Source organism: Amblyomma americanum, chromosome 2, assembly GCF_052857255.1.
Source record: "Amblyomma americanum isolate KBUSLIRL-KWMA chromosome 2, ASM5285725v1, whole genome shotgun sequence".
Taxonomy (NCBI): Eukaryota; Metazoa; Arthropoda; class Arachnida; order Ixodida; family Ixodidae; genus Amblyomma; species Amblyomma americanum.
This window is the reverse complement of record NC_135498.1, coordinates 79,831,261-79,847,818: the sequence shown is the minus strand read 5'-3', so window position 1 is coordinate 79,847,818 and position 16,558 is coordinate 79,831,261. Positions and strand designations below refer to the sequence as shown.

Sequence of the window (16,558 nt, the reverse complement as noted above, 5' to 3'; positions counted from 1 at the left end):
TTCAGATGGAAGCCAAGTGTATACAAGAGATGGATGATCATAAGCAGAAGCTAGACAAGGAGTATGAAACATTGTTACAACAGTTTAGTAAAGAACTAGAAAAATTACAAATGAAGCATCAACAGGACCTGGAGAAAAAGGTGAGCATTTGCAGAGTTTCAGAAGCATTGTGTAATCTCGGCATGGGACGTCTTTTCTGGCACGTCATGACTCAAGAAGGTTTAAGGCAATTGTTTTCATGAAACATTCCTTTGCACTGTAATATGTGACTACTTTTACATGCAAAATGTATGCGCAAGCTTTCTGGTGAACAGTCAGTGAAAAGTCCTTCTCTTCGTTGTTTTTGCGATGGCACCCCAGAGGCAGTTTGAGTGCTACTTCTTTACTTTGCTGTTCATCATCTCTCTCTTGGGCCGACAACAAACGGCTGCATAAGAAAAGCGTGGTTAATTTGAATTAATTTCAAATAAGCAGCGCAAGCATTTGTGTTCACTGGTCGCACTTTGGCATACTCTTAAGCTACTACTGCCACTCTCCTGCTTGATGTCTTTAAGATGAGTCATTGACAGACACGTGTTCATTAAATGTGAGTAAATTTCAATGTGTATTAAAATCGCTTGCCCCAGCTTATCTTGAGGTGTGCTTGCATTATCAAAGCCACATGTAGCATGACTGGCCCACAGTGGATGCTCTGAGACTAACGTTACCAGGTGCATTCCTACAGTACAGTAAAAGCTATTTAATTCGAACTTCACGCGACCGGGAAAAAATTTTGAATTATCCTATGTTCAAATTATCAGATGGCCTCGAAAAAACTGACAAGAACCATTTGCATTACGGTATATGTACTGTATTTACTCGCGTAACGAGCCCACCCAGCCCCGATTTTTGCCTAAGAATTAGAAGAAAAAAAAAGTCAGTTGTTAACGCTTTCCTCCGTTTCGCACCGTCTCGGTCCACAATGCATTCCTTGGCAATGCGCCAAGGTGCTGTGCAGCGATGACATCACGGTGTGTTTATTTTTCCACGTTAGCTCTAGCAAGGGGGAGAAGCGAACTTTGCAGAGTGCCAGCGCTTGTCCGGTTGTGCAAGCCTCGTTTTCAGTATGTTCGCCTTTAGGGCGACCCACATGGAGCGAACTTGTGCTGCGGATTTTGAGCGGCGCGGCGGAATGCCGCCGCACTGCCGCTATGCAGCAACACAAGCAGCGGAAAACGGGCGGCTGCCGCCAAACCGCTGCAGCGAGGATTTAGAAACTGCATGATTCCATATGCTTAGTAAAATGCTAAAGAACAGCTGTGCATTTACAATTCAGATATTATTTATTCAATGATGACAAAGAGGAGGAATTATTCTTTGTGACCACTTTCTGAACCAAAATAGTTAACCTGTTTGAACCTCCCGCACTTCCTGATGTCAACAGACGCGTAGTGGCTAAGCCTAGCAGCTTTGAAAATCCAGAAGCATTCTGAAAATCTGGCGCGTTTCATCGCTAAAATTTTGTGCTGCAGGCATCTTCAGACAAAGTGAAAGCTTCGTGCGACTTCTGTTTGCCGTAAACATGAAGCAAAGTGTAGCGGCAACGACGAGTTCGTGGTGAAGCGAGAGGCCGTTTCGGCAGGCGCGGCCATGTAGAAGCGGGCGGAAGTCTGACGCGGTTGCGCCCTGATTGGTCCACGCTGACAGCCCACGTTGGCGGTTTCCGGCCAGCGGCTGACCGCCGGGCTAGCTGGGTGATGCTAAAAGCCGGCGTCATGATCGCGGCTGATCGTGTGCTTCTGTTGGCGACAGATTGGTGGAAGGATGGACGACACTCGCAAAGATAAAAAAGTTTTTTGCACATAATTTGTAGCGCCCATCCGAAGTCATAGCCTTTCATGTGCGGTGGCTGGGACCGCGCCGACAGTACTTATCCGATTTCCGAATTAACGGCTCGAATTAACGAGTATTTAGTTGCGAGTTTCGGAGGCTGCGTGGAAATGAGGGTAGGCCACTGCACCGATGATGGCGCCATTTAGGTTTTACCCACTCTTCCACTGTTTTATCTCGTTCCATTTTCTGTCCCCGTTTAGGACGTGCGCAGCCTCTAACTATGCGGAGGCGCATATTTTTTTTTTCCACGTACTGTGTGCCAAGCCGCCCAGACGCGGCTGCACGTAGTTCGAATTATCCGTTGCAGAACCGACTCGCTTTCGAATTAACGGGCTTTTTTATTCATCTATGGAGCTTGGCCGGACCAAGTAGAGTAGTTCGAATTATCCGAAAATTTGAATTATCGAGGTTCGAATTAACGAGCTTTCACTGTATTTACTCGCGTAATTAACCCACTTTTTTTCCAGAAAAGTTGACATCAGTTTGGGGGAAGGGTTCATTACATGGGAAAAAAAAGTTTAAACGGATTTTTTGGAAGGGTCGAGATTTCATATCATACCTGTGTTTATCCTTCTGTCATCAACAAATGCCTGGGTCAGACGCGTTCGTGCCCCCGCTGGTGTTTAGCATCATTCACTGTGACCCAATCCAGCAATGCGCATCTAGATAACGGGAACATGCTGAACATTGGCCCTGAAGGTCAGGGCCAGGTTAAAAAAACTCCAGGACCGTGGTGACGAGTGCCTTAGCTGAGTGCTTTAGCTTACAGCATATAGCTCTTAGTGCTCAGCAAGCTCTCCCCCCCTCCCCACACCCCTTCCGCAGGAGCTCTCCTCAAAAGATAAACAAGTGGTGACCTTATCAAGGGCTGGCAGCTTTTCTTGGCACACTGCCAAGGAGTGCACTGTGCCCCCCCCCCCCCCCCCCCCTTTCCTTCTGGCTGGAGCTCTTCTCAAAAGACAAACAAGTGATGTTATCGGCAGCCCGTGTGCTGCCAAGGTCTGCGCTGGCTGTGGATGGGGCGAGAACTGAGGAGCCAGCTACACAAAGCTAAAGGCTGAAAAAAAAAGAGTAAATTCTGACTGACAAAAGTAGGGGGCGGGTTCATTATGCGAGTGGGTTCATTACGGGAGTAAATACGGTAATTAGCTGTAACGGTGATGTGATTGAAAGTACATCTTACAAGTTTTGTTCCCCCCCATTTTGTGCAGCTGAAGCACAACCTAGCTGGGGAGAAGCGGCTGACGCGCACCATAATGCAGCAGCAGGAGGAGGAGACCAAGCGCTTCCAACAGCAGCAGAAGGTGGAGTACAAGTACCTCAAGGAGAAGCTCAAGAAGGAGCTGAGCAGCAGTGGGGACAGCGACAGCGACGCCGCCCTGCGGGGCCACAAGGCCCAGCTGCAGCAGCGGCAGGCGGAGGCCCTGCAGCGGCTGCAGAGGCACCAGGCCGACTACCTAAGGCTGGAGGTGCGCAAGTACCGACGCCGGAGACTGCTGCAGTACCACCGCCTCGAGCAGGAGCTGCTGCGTGAGGAACTGGCTAAGCGCCAGAGCCAGCTGGAGGAGGCCCACTCGATGCTGCTGCGCCACCACGAGACCACCCAAGAGCTGGAGTACCGGCAGCAGCGGGGCGTCCACCAGCTGCGCGAGGAGCAGGTGCGCAAGCAGCACCAGACGGAGTTAGCCAACCAGCACGAGTACTGCGGGCGGCGGGAGCGTGAGCTGCACAAGCGGCACGCGCAGGCTGTCAAGCAGCAGCCCAAGAGCCTCAAGCACAAGGAGCTGCAGATCCGCAAGCAGTTCCGCGAGACGTGCAAGATCCAGACGCGCCAGTACAAGGCGTGGAAGAGCCAGGTGCTGGCGTCGACGCCACGTGACGACCAGAAGGCGGTCATTAAGAAGCTTAAGGAGGAGCAGATCCGCAAGCTGGCCATCCTGGGCGAGCAGTATGAGCAGAGCATCGCCGAGATGCTTCAGAAGCAGTCGGTCAGTGTTGACGAGAGTGACTGTTTCAGTTTGGTGTACCACTTGGTGCGCAGATGACACGGTACAGTACTCATTTCTTTCTTCTACTGGTGTTTGCAGATCCGGCTGGACGAATCTCAGGACACGGAGGTGCGCCAGCTGAAGGAGCAGTTGCAGCAGGAGTTGGAGCTTCTCATGGCCTTCCAGTCCAAGATCCGCATGCAAGCTGAGGCCCAACGCAACCGGGAGCGCCACGAGCTCCAGGAGCGCGTGTCGGTGCGCAGGGCCTTGCTCGAGCAGAAGGTGAGGCTGATGAGCCACTCAATAGTATTTGTGCCTCACGAGGACATCTATTGCTTGGGTGAAGGGCTTGCAGTGCTGCGCTTCATCTCTGTGGCTGTTTGAGGACTTGAGTGCAATACAGTCGAGTCCATTTACAAGTGCTGCAGTAATAACAAACATTTAATTGTTGCGTATGAAGGCACTGCTGTTGTGCTATCCTCAAAATATATATTGGGGCAGGGGCACTGCTTGTCAGATAATATAAACAACCGTGGCAGCACCACTCGGTTAATGACATCCTAGTCAAAATCAAGAAGAGATTTTGAAATGGGCTTAGGCGGGGCATGTAATGCGAATGCAATATAGCCGCTGGTAAGGATAATGGAGTGGATGCCAAGAGAAGGCAAGCATAGTTGGAAGCGACAGAAAGTTAGGTGGGCGGATGAGATTAAGAAGTTAGCGGTGATACGGTGGCTGCAGCTGACAAAGGGTAGAGTTAATTAGAGAGACATGGGAGAGGCCTTTGCCCTGCAGGGGACATAGTCAGGCTGATGATGTTGATGATTACTTTAAAGTACAGTGAATGACCGAAAATTCGGATACCTGATTTTTCGGACATGCTTGATTATTCGGTCTTTTTCACGGCACCGCGACATGGCCCATAGAGCCAATGTATAAGAGCACCTGAAATTTCGGACGCACCGCAACTGACTGCTCGATTTATCGGACCTCGTTTGCACTCGCGGCCAATACCCAAGCCACTATATAATGTGTACAGTGGAACCTCATTACTCAAACTGCAGGAAATCGAAAAAATAAAACGAAATTCAAGCTTAAAGGGGTCTCTTGCGATACTGAAGTTCTGCGCGAGTCAGCACATTGCGCCCGCGTGGTTTTCAATTCGTACGGTTCTGGAACGTCTTCTGCCGCACGAACTTTTTAAAAGCAGTCAGAGTTCGCGGAACTCATCTATGCAGAGTCTTTCGTTTCGAATACGGAAAGAGGTAGCAGCGAAGCGCGTGGGAGACATACGGCTTCACGGAGACGGCGATTGTGGGAGGAAATGGTGGTGCATTTTAAAGCGAGGTCAGCGTACCTGCGGCAGAACGCACCGCAACCCTGGCTTTTCTATCGTAAAACCGTAAATAACTGGCGTTTCGATGACAGGCAAGACACCCCTCATTATACGCAAGCTACCGCAGTGTGCATATCGCCGAATACGATGCCGATTTTAGCTCTAGTCGCCAGGCCTAATGACGGAGGCCAACGCCGACGGAGCGCTTGCTTCGGCCGTTTCTCGGTTCTTATTGTTTCGCCATCTTTGCGTTCTCGTTCTGGGTCCATCGTACTGTGGCCGCAATGCAGTTCCCGCAGCGGCGTGTTCGCTTTCCCGTTTAGACTTTGTCCCAACCCGTGCATTCATCGGCGACATGCCAGGGGCAGCACAGCCAGGCCGAGCTCGTGAAAGCGGTCGCCGCCCATCGTCTGTGCACGTGTCGCGCGGCGAAATTTAGTCATTAGAAGCTTTAGAATGTGTGCAACACAGCTGACCTCTTCCTCCAGCATAATGGCAATAAGTTCGTGATTTTTTCGGTGAAATTTGATTTTCCGGACTGCCTGATTTTTTGGTCGTTTTCGCGGTCCCTAGAGGGTCCGAAAAATCGGCCGTCGACTGTATATTGAACCTGAATATACCATTTTTGAAAAATCGCTTTTTTTGCTTTTTTTTACCATTTGAAGACCAGAGCCTTCCCTTAAAAATGAAACTTTCACATGGTTGGTGACCAGCACCAGTGTTAGTGATTTCAGGAATACCACAATCTGATGGTATGCTGACCCAGCCGGTCATATGGGATGTGTGTCGCATGCTCGATTGTGCGTCCGGGGAGGCTGCACGCAGACAGTACAGTTGATACGTTCTGTGTGCTCGTGCGCTATGCTAACTTTGCCGCTGGATTCTTACAACTTAGCTGGGGATGTACTCACCACGGATGCTTTACCATTTCACTCCAGGGACTGCAGTCTCGCTATGTATGATGCCATTCTGAATGTCAAGTTCTACTTCTGCTGCAAAAGGAAAGGTTTCTCACGTCGCAACGAAGTTGACCATTCTCAGTTAGCTCGCTCAAAAAGCTAAAGAGCGTGCAGTGGTGAACAGATATGGGCTGTTATAATAGACCGTTTGGACAGTTGCCAAAGGCAAGGGGCAGGATTCTATCAGTGCAGGTATAAATGCCAACATAATGAGAAGAAAGTGCGTGTGGAAAGTGATCCAGGCCGATGCTCGCAGATGCACTGCTTAAGAGGTTTTTTGAAGTCCAGTCTCAGCACCCCTTGGCTCAGGAATGACGGAGGTCCAAATTGTTGGGTTGAGGAAAAACGAGAGCGTTGAGACGCCAACCGCACAGTTCTATTCCAGCCCAGCGAATGCCTGCACGAGCACGAGACGCGCGCCAGCCGCCGCCCGCAGCCAAGCCAAGCCATGCAGACGCCTTGCCACTGCATGTGGCTACTGCCTACAACATCTCCTCCGACAGAAAAGCAACCTCTTGAGAGGAATGATGCAACGTCCACACTTGGTGTGTCGGTAGGAGGCGTCAGCACAGGTTGTTTGGGAATCTTCCTTAGAAACTGAAATCCCAGGGAGAGATTAGTCGTATACATCATCTTGGTGGTCTCTGTCCTCTTTCGCAGGCTTGACAAAAGGTATAAGATGGGTTTCGATTTCACCGTATAGTGCCGTTCCCAGTATCAACTATATATGACCTAGGCTCACTTGCGGGCGGCACCACGTTCCCTTTTCGCTTTAAGTCTGTAACCCAGACCCCATCTCCCTCCAGAAGGGTTGGAAGTTGCCGTACGCCATGTCATCTATCACAATCTCCTCGCCGCTGCCCGCGGCATTGGGTTTCAAAATTCCAAAGTCCAGTGGCGCCTGGCAAACGGGTACAAGCCTTCCGGGAGTCAGAGGAATCTTGGTCCGCAACCACCTCCCCATCAATAGTTCAGAGGGGCTGTATCCATCCCTCAATGGAGCTGACCTGTAGGACAAGAGGGCACAGTGAACGTGGGTGTCATTCTTTCCCGCACCAACGACACGATGACGGAACGCTATGAGCTGGACGCGGATGTGGCCTTGATTCAATGTGCTCTCAACTGTCGTTGACGTGAGCAGCGTTCGTGGGGTGCCTGACTTGCTGTTTGCTGCGAGCCGCCCGCTGGCCGCAGCCAGCCAAGCCACGCAGACGCCTAGCCACTGCATGTGGCTGCTGCCTACAACACAAATGATCAGAAGCACATGCATTTATGGCAGCACATCGTTGGTGCAGAGCTGACCAGATAGGATGTTGCCAGGAGTGACATCAATTAGTGTGGGCAATGACAGAGCATGATGGCACAAAGACATGCTCCGATGAAGCCACTGTCCATGAAGTACAAGGCATCCCTGGCTGCCAAGAACCTTGTGAAGACAGTTTAGAGGTGACCAGCCTACCACCAGTTGCTCTGCGCACTTCAACTCTGACTAGTTAGTACATTGCATCCCTAATGCAGCTTGTCGGCAAGAAAGGTCTCGGCGAGGTGTGCATGACTGCACTAGAGAGCTTGGAATGCGTGTTGATTGCAGACCTACATTACGGAGTTTTAAAACGAATAAATGCCTTTTTTTGTCCGAAATATTATTTTTAGCCTTAATGTGGGCTGTCCACTTACTGCGAACTTTGGATACACTGAATGTAATTCACGCAGCCGTCGCGTTTGTTATAAAAGTGCTCGACTGTATGCACATATTGAGGCGGTAGTATGGCCTTTATGCCTTACAAGTTGTCGCCTTTTGTGGGCACAACATTTGTTATCCACTCTTTTTAACTGTTCTTTCAATGAGAAATTTTTGTTTCTGGTTTAATGGCTGGATGGTACTGAAGTGAACACAGACCACTTCAGTGCCATGGTTTCTTTTTTTGTTTTAAAGCGAAAGCTTTACTGGCATAGCAGGAGCGAGCAAATTCAGCTCTGAGAAACCAGCTTTGCAACAGCCGCAGAGTGACATCACAACCACGTGACACGCCACAGCCATACCGGGATTCGGAGCGGCCACACTGCCGAGCCGCCGAACGCAATGAACCGCAATGCCACAAACACAGAACGCGCAATGAAAAGCGCGGAGCCGGCGGCTCCTTGCTAGTATTTAGTCATGGATGCCCAGCCATCGGTTGCGACTGTAGCCATCAGCGTTCATTGTGTTCGTTGGCGTTGACTCCGACGATTTTGAGGAAAGAAAGGGTGCATAACTGACAACGTTGTGGCAGACACAGGGCACTGCAGCAATAGGCCGCAGCATTCATTGGGTGACCGACCTCTCGCAATCAACCATTAACTGCCACCTGCCAGGATGGTAGGGTGGGCATGCTACCTAACACGCTCAACCTTACAGATGCCAAGCCTCGTCTACTTGTCCAATACACCACAGTTTTCGCTTTCTAACCAGGTTCAGCAGTAGTTAAACTGCAGCTAATTTTTTTAAAGTTAGGTTAGGTAGTAAGGCAAAGCCTACCGGGTACTATCTGAGCAGGCATAGTTTGGCACTCAGCTGTTCAATATGTCTTTTATGGTCAACTGCGTTTGATATTTAACCTTAGTATTGCGTGTGTTTGTCAAAAATATTTTGAATCAGCTTGATATAGCTAGTAATCCGTAATATCTATGTTCATTATCATACGGTGCAAATCACCACTGGTATGACTGTAAATTACTAAAAGCTTGATCCTCCCTCGACGTGCTTGGATGGGCCATGAGCGAGGTGCAGTAAAACCTCATTGATACATTTAAAAAGTGCTGGAAGAAATTATTATCCAGGGAAATATGTGATCCAAACCACCTAATTTTGAAAAATATAACTGTTGAATGTGGTACAAAGGTATTTATAGACAGTTTCATTTTGTAAAAATGTTGATTTGCATTTCTTGGGTCATGAGCTGAACAGCTCCTTTTCTAGTGCTCGCAGAATTCAGTCCGTACTTGTGTTGTCTTGAGCACGGACAGGACTTCGTAACACACTCCGTCCGTCGGCGGCAATGGCGAAAGTATACTCGAAATTTGTTCGTCGTTTTAGGATGCATGACCCCATTGTACCTATGCGCTGCAAAGAAGCCACCGTAGAGGTTGACTGTCACAGCATCCTTGTTTTTCATGAAGTGCCCCCGTACCCGGCCCGCTTGAAATTAAACGCTTTCTTGTACTTGTCAGATGCTTCGCCTCCTCGTCCTTGTTGCCTTCTTGTTGCATCTCTGCTGACACGGCCAGCTTGTATGTTAGTGCTCCATTTGATTTTTCCTTTTTTTTTTAATGGGACGTCGCCCCTTTGCACCTAGGGACTGCAGAAAAGCCACTGCGCCAGGTGACTGCACTACATTTCAACTCTTGAAATCGCTTGCCTCCATGTTCGACTCACTTGTACACTTTCACATGTGCTGTTGGTTGGTAAACGTATTATACGACCAAACTTGTCGAAATTTTGTGTTACCCAGAAGCGTATTAACCGGAGAAAAATGGGGTAACTCTGTGGGACATTTTTAACGCTCGCGATTTTGAGCGTTTGAACCGGGATCATAGCAACAAGGTTTTAATGTATGTGGCGTGTACTGGCGGTGGTACGCACCAGCGTTCTTAGTGCACTGTTGCTCTTTGACCATCGGTCTGTTGATGTTTTGTCCGTGCGTGCATTTCCCTGTTGCTGGCAACAGTGTGCAGTGCCCTCTGTGCCCCTTCCTTGCAGATGGAGCTAGAGAAGCAGCAGTTCCAGGAAGAGCGAGCTGAGCGGCAACGGCTGCTGTGTGAGCGGCAGGCACGCGAGATCGAGGCTTTTGATGAGGAGAGCGCCCACATGGGCTTCAATCCGGTCGAGATAGCGGATGCCTCGCGGGAGTCCCTGGGCTCGTCGGACGCGGACAGCCTGGCAGGCAGCACCCTCAGCCTAGCCCACAGCAACAGTGCCAGCTCCTTCACCCACACGGCCCTCTGAGGCCTCCTCCCTCTCTCCCTGCCCCTGTTACTCTCCGCAGCGGGTGGCCCCGGCAGTCTGCCATAGCCAAACGGTGACCCCATTAACGTTTTCTTTTTTTTTAAATTTTTAACTATACTGAGGAGGGCTGTGTGGTACAGGGGATGGAGTGTGGTGGCACAAGCCATATCATTCATTTATGGACAGCAGTTCTTGGCTTAATGATTCATTGGTTTTATGTGTTTGCGGACACAGACCAATCAGGCTTCCAGAACCCATTTTTCTTGGCTCTTTTCAAAGCTCCATCAACTGACTGAAGAAGGTGGGTCTCCTCAGTGCACACTTGGTCTGTACTGTAGGGCAAACAGATTTCTGTCCTGTACAGTTAAGTGCGTGCTTCAAAATACCTTTTCTCTGTGCCAACTCGTGGCAGGCAGCGCAAAAAGGTTGGTGCTGAAGGTATAGAAGCAGCCTTAACAAGAGGTAGTCTCGCTCTGTAAGGCGCACAAAAACACTTGAGAGTGTGCAATGGCAGCCTGACTGCTCTGCTTAGTTAATTTTTCATTCTCATGCAGACAGGCCTGGGAGCTTGTGAAGGGCAACCCACTTTCAGATCAGCGGCTGTAGGTGTGCAGAGATGGGCTGTGCAAGAAGAAATTCCCACTTTGTTGGAACCCGAGTGTATTTGTTGGGAGAAGGTTTCTAGGAGGGATTGTATTTTTCCTAATAGTAGTGCATTGCATACTGCATCTTTAAAACGCAATTTGCCGATGGTGTGCCATTTGTTTATGGCCAGGATGATTACTGTGAAATATAGTTTTCATTAGATTAATTCTTTTTTTTTACTCTTGCAGTTGAATGTAAAACAGCAAGATGTTAGTTTTGGTATGCATGCCACATTGCCAGTATTAAATGCGTTGAGGGATCAATGCTTTATAAATTTAATGCTGTTGCTTTCAAAGCCGCTGCCATATGTTAGGGGTCAACTGTTTTGTTGTTGGGCTTCTTGTTGCTCATAACTGCGCGTGAAATAAGAGTAATCTGCATGCTTTAATATTACAGTGGCATTTGAAATGCATAGCTATGGGTGCTTTACTAGGAATAGCGCAGCCCTTCAGTACAGTAAATGTCATCGAGCAGACTAGTACTGAAGTGAAGTCGCAATTTGCTAATATAAAAGGTTTCTCCGTGAAATAATTTTGTTCAAATGCTATTGGGCATTTGTTGTGCATTTGGGCCTAGCAGGCTCTCATAGGTTCATTATTTCATTCGGTCTAATGCCACTTAAGTGTGCAAGCCATGGGCAGCTTTAGCTTTGCCCATGTAGCACTGGACGAACCCGTGCATCCTCCAATGGATTTATTGAGTACTTGCCTTTTCACTTATTCGGTGTCCACATAGTGACACACAGTGCCAGTTGTTTCCTCTCTGTAGTGCAGAAGCCTGGTTTTGGCATTGTATTCAAATCCGGCGCAGCTTTCGTCGACCATTATTTTTTATTCATTGTTACCTCTTTCTCTCAACTGATCTGAAATCATGTCACCAGAAGTGGTGTTTTGTGCCGGTGACTGGCGGGTGAAATCGAGGTTGCCTTGCCGCATGAAAAACTGAACTTTGTGGTCCTCAATGGGTTGACCGCAAAGATCAGAATGGCCGGTGCTGGCAAAGTAAATTGCAGTCCTCAGGAAAGCCACTGGCGTGTCTAGCATGCGTGGCATGAGGGGTGGGAACCAGGGATTGTGGAACCTGAATGGGCCAGGGTCCTGCTGGTGTTGGCAGACTGCCTGGGCCACCCGTTTGGTCTGCTGGCCGCATAAGAGAGTGATGATCACCCTTTCTCTCGTACCTCTACCCCGTACCCTCCTTGTTGTAGTGATTGGCATCCTTGGCCGCCGCCGTGGCATGGTTGGTGGTGTGTTGACCTGACCCTCGGTTGTTTTCCGCCCCCATTTTTTTTTTCTTTAATTGGTGCAGTGTGAAGTCCTCTGAGCAGGGCCGCATCATCCCACTAGGAGTGCCATTGAGTGGTGGTCTGTTTTGAGCGAGTGGGGAGAGAGAGAGCGCGTTAGGTCGTTTTCTTCTTTCTGGTGTGTTCCTTTTTTACCGGCCCACCTATCCTCCACTTTTCCCCTTTTCTCCCTTTTTTCTTGCCCATTTTTTAAAATTATTTTTGTCTGAAACCCATTTGTTCTCTAGGAGCATGCCTTTTTATGGTGCTAAAAAAGACCTACCCCCCCCCCCCTTTAAACCGTACCCTTCTCTAAATCCTGATGTAGTTTCCTGCTGTAGTGTGATGCTTTTACTCCTTTTTTTTTTATGTAGAATGTGCTGCTGCTGGCCGTGTCTGGCAAGGCAAGGCGGGTCCTTTTTCTCACCCTTCATTTATTTTTTTTCCTTGTTGTGCCGTGCCATGCTGTGGCTGGTTGAGTTAGTCTTTGATCGGCGCAGATCCTCTTTTTTTTTCTGATTTTTTTTTTCAAGGCGCAGAACTGGTGTTGAGGTTTGATGCCACTCTCTGGTTCTGGCCAAAATCGTGGGGGCACCATCAGTGTGGAAAAGACACTGTTGTGGTGCAACGCATCGTCGTGTAGTAGACGTCTCTGGAATGCTTGAGGCCGGTGACCATGGCAAGCTTCTGCTCAATTCAGCGCTGATCGGATGGTAGAACCCAGGAGGAAATATGTGCTGGCCATGCTTTGCTTTTGGATTGAGGTTCCTTCCGTAGAGCCTACGATCTGATTTTTTGAGCAAAACTGCTAGAAATGTACAAATGCCTGTACTAGATGTTGGATTTTTGACTCCAACACTCTCAGTGCATATAGACTAAGAAAAGCTGCGACGGTTTACATTGAGCACGTGTCTCGTGTTTTAGCGGGCTGTGCCAGATCCCGCTGGCTTGTGAAAGGCAAGCACATTTCTTTTCTTTCTTTTTTTTTTGTTTTCCGAGCTCTGCCCAAAGACGTCCTGGTTTGAGCCAAGATTTGAGGAGTCATTGGAGATAATGCGGGTCAGTTATTAGGTGCGCTTTTTTCATGTATTTTGGGATCTGTTTAGTAGCAACTGCATTTTAAGTTCACACCTCATGATTTTGAACTCTATTATATGATGTACTGACACGGCTCCTGTTCCTGCTCCCATCTATTCAGAGCAACAGTGAACAGAGCTTGAGTGCCATACATGTTTGATAGGATGTTAAACTATTCAGTATGGTGCTGAAAAGCATGAAGGTTTTTGTTTTTTGCTTTTTTAAGTGCTAAAAGAGGAGCAGTCTGCAGATTTTGTTAGACTCGCTCAAAACTTGGTGCGACACCACCGATTGATCCTTTTCTTTAACTATGTGCTTGTTAGTTGTGTCAGCGCAGTTGTAACAGTAATTCCTGTTTGATGCAGAAGTGGTCATGGTCACGCTCTCGGCGCAGTAGAGAAAAACAGTGGCGAAAACTCGGACCACGAGAAAGTTGGTGCACTGTTCACATACAGCTCAAGATGTTCTTGCGTGTCGCACTTTGCTGCTGTCGTTTTATACGAGCCTGGTGGATGTGTCCTGCAAGACATCAGTCTTCCGTTCAGTGATCACGAATGCTTGGAGTTTTTTATAAGCTCCCCATTCCTTTGTCGTTTTTTTTTTTTTTTGTAGGTATAATAGAAGCACGAGATACAGAAAAACTATTGCGGCATGCTACCCACATCATTACGTTGACTCCCTCCCTCCCTTCCCCCCCCATGATTTTTTTTACTATTATTGTGTGCTACTACCAACTTGGCCCCTGTCCAACAGTTTTCCTCTTGATGTAAATAGTGCTGTATAAAAAAAAATACATCAACTGGGTTGTATAGACAAGGTCACATGCACCTTTGCCAGTGAACGAGCGAATAAATGATTTCGGAAGAAAGTGTGGGTGTGTTACTGTTTTCTTTAGTACTTGGCGCTTCGCGTTGCCACATTGCAGCTGTTCTGAGAGATATTGTAGCATGTGCAGGTTTGGTTGAGGGTCAAGATTACGGTAAAGTTCAGCTGAGTAAGCAGAGGATTTTAGAGTAAGCAGCCATTCAGTGCACGTCTATGCTACATCTCTCATGTGCTGTGTGATTTTGGTGCACACTAAAAGAACCCCTGGTGGTTTAAATTAATCCGGTGCCCTCCACTACGACGCCCCTCATAGCCCATGTGCCACAATTTACAGTTTGCTACTAGGTATGCCTCCGCTATGCGAAATCTTCAATGTGAGATGCTCATCTCTCACACACGCCCGAGACCTGACCTGCCGGGCACCAAAAGGAGAGTGAAGGACAATCTTCTGGTAGAGGATTTACCAAGAGAGCAACGTAACCACACCACCACCACCACCCACAGAACCTTTAACATACATGCTCATCCTTGAACCCTGTACGGACACCAGAAGAGAGATACCTCAACAGAGTGGATGTCGCAGCCTTGCACCGGCTTCACGTGCACACTTTCCCAAGCCTGTACCACAGACCCCACACAATATCCTGGATGCTGCCCCACATCTAGCTGGCCTACGCCCGCACTCTCTCACTCCCTATGGAAATGCCCCACCCCAACCCACTGGTGCACCAGCCACCCATCCTCCACCTCACCTTTTGTTCTTGGGAAGCTACTGTGTTCAGCACAGACCCACAAGACCAGCAAAGGCTGATCAAGCGGGTACACAGGATAGCAAGTGCCAAAGGAGTCCTGGGCAAAATACACTGCCCGAAGAGAATGGTGACCAACTGCCACTCTGCCATTGGTTAATTAGTTTTTATCCTCAAGCTGTGCAAACCTGGCTAGTTGTGGCTCCAAAAGGTTAGTTTAGCCTAATAAATAACGATATACTGGAGAGGTTTTAATATGGAGCAGATATGCGAAAAAAACAGGAGAGCTACACATATCTGAGCTACTGTGCTCGTGAGCCCATGCACAGTACTTGCTCTTCAAGTAAACACCGTGAGACATAGTTTGCAAAGTCATTGTCTCAATTAAATTTGGAATTGAAAACTTAATAGTGCAGCTCTTTGCCAATAATGACAAACCTAATGGCTTGGCACACCTTTATATATCAGCATTTTTTGCTAATTTTAGATATTTTGAAACAAAGCTATATACCCCAGAGTGCTTCTAACTTTCTTATTGCTCCAATGTGCTCCAGGCGAAATTTTAGTGCTCCAGGCTGCTTCTGAATCGATGTTCCTCTACTCCAAAAAGTGCTCCAAATAGTATTTTACCGGTACCATCACTGAATTTGTGAGTGTGGGGCTTTCACTGAAATTGCATGGGCCTGCGTCCTTGCTAGGTCGGAATGTTGCAGGTTAGGTTCAAGGTCGATATAATCTACAGTTGATCCTTGCTAAGGAGCCCCCGACGGCGGCGGCGGCCAGCGCCAAGACGCAGCTGCAAGGAGACTCTCCGGAACTGACCAAAAGAATTCAATAAAGTTTTTCATTCATTCACTCATTATAAGCCAGGAGTAGGTAACCAGATGGCATTGTGCAATACTTATGCTGTTGTACTGAAGAGAAACATTGGCCTTGACATTTCTGAACCTTTTCACACATTGAAGTGCTTGCAGAACGAACTGTTACAACAGCAACTGTAAGGTTTCTTGCCTAAAGTGGCTCACTGCATGTTTGACTTCCATCAGACTGAGCAAAAACTGTCTTTGAAAAAATCATGATATCCAGCAGTGAACTACTCTGAAGTCTGGTGCATATCTGAATACAGTAGAACTTCGTTTAATTTGATAAAAAAAAAGCAGTAAGAAGTACATTACCTGGGCAAAAGTATGATCCAGATGGTTAATATTTTGAAAAATGCATCTTGAATGAGGTAGAATACTGTTTTGACACTTTCACTTCATAAGGATGTCAATTAGCATTTCTTGACACAAGGTCTGGCATTGACCTTAGACTGGAATAAACCTAACATGCGGTTCGTTCACAGCAATGGCAAAAGTAACAAAGTTCTGGGGACGCTTAAGTAGACTTAAGAGTGAAATGCGATAGCGTTGCTAACTTTGTGGCATGAGGTGGTTGCATAAAGCCCCTAAACTATCGCACTGAAGAAGCAGCACGCCTGGCTTATGACCCAAAGTGCAGTGGTTCGAGTCCCAGCTCCACCATTTTTCTTTCGTCACTGGTGGTGGACTGACAAACTTTTGGCGAACCTTCCTGATTCAGCGTACCAGTGCCTTCTAGAATACATTAATGCGATCTGGACGGGGGAAACCCCACTTCCAATTGACTGGAAGACGGCCCTTGTCACCTTCATCCCAAAGGCCGGGAAACCAATCGACACGGACAACCTCCGCCCCATCTCTCTCACCTCGTGTGTGGGCAAATTGATGGAGACGATGGTACGGGATCGGCTGTCCGAATACCTCGAACAACACAATTAACACCTTCGCGGACACCATGTTTGGATTTCGCCCACACAGAT

The 16,558-nt window shown here is 48.1% G+C and overlaps 1 protein-coding gene across 4 annotated transcripts in view; it reads left to right on the top strand.

The window, feature by feature from the left end:
- Tao (Serine/threonine-protein kinase Tao) overlaps positions 1-14,015 on the top strand; it is a 43,645-nt gene extending 29,630 nt beyond the window's left edge. For all 4 annotated transcript variants that reach the window (XM_077654692.1, XM_077654694.1, XM_077654695.1 and 1 more), the window contains 4 exons: positions 6-140; positions 3,084-3,860; positions 3,960-4,142; positions 9,895-14,015. In XM_077654692.1, the coding sequence (XP_077510818.1) occupies positions 6-140; positions 3,084-3,860; positions 3,960-4,142; positions 9,895-10,140 (1,341 nt within the window). In that variant the 3' untranslated portion in view covers positions 10,141-14,015. The remainder of the gene's footprint in view (positions 1-5; positions 141-3,083; positions 3,861-3,959; positions 4,143-9,894) is intronic.
- The last annotated feature ends 2,543 nt before the right edge of the window (positions 14,016-16,558 follow it).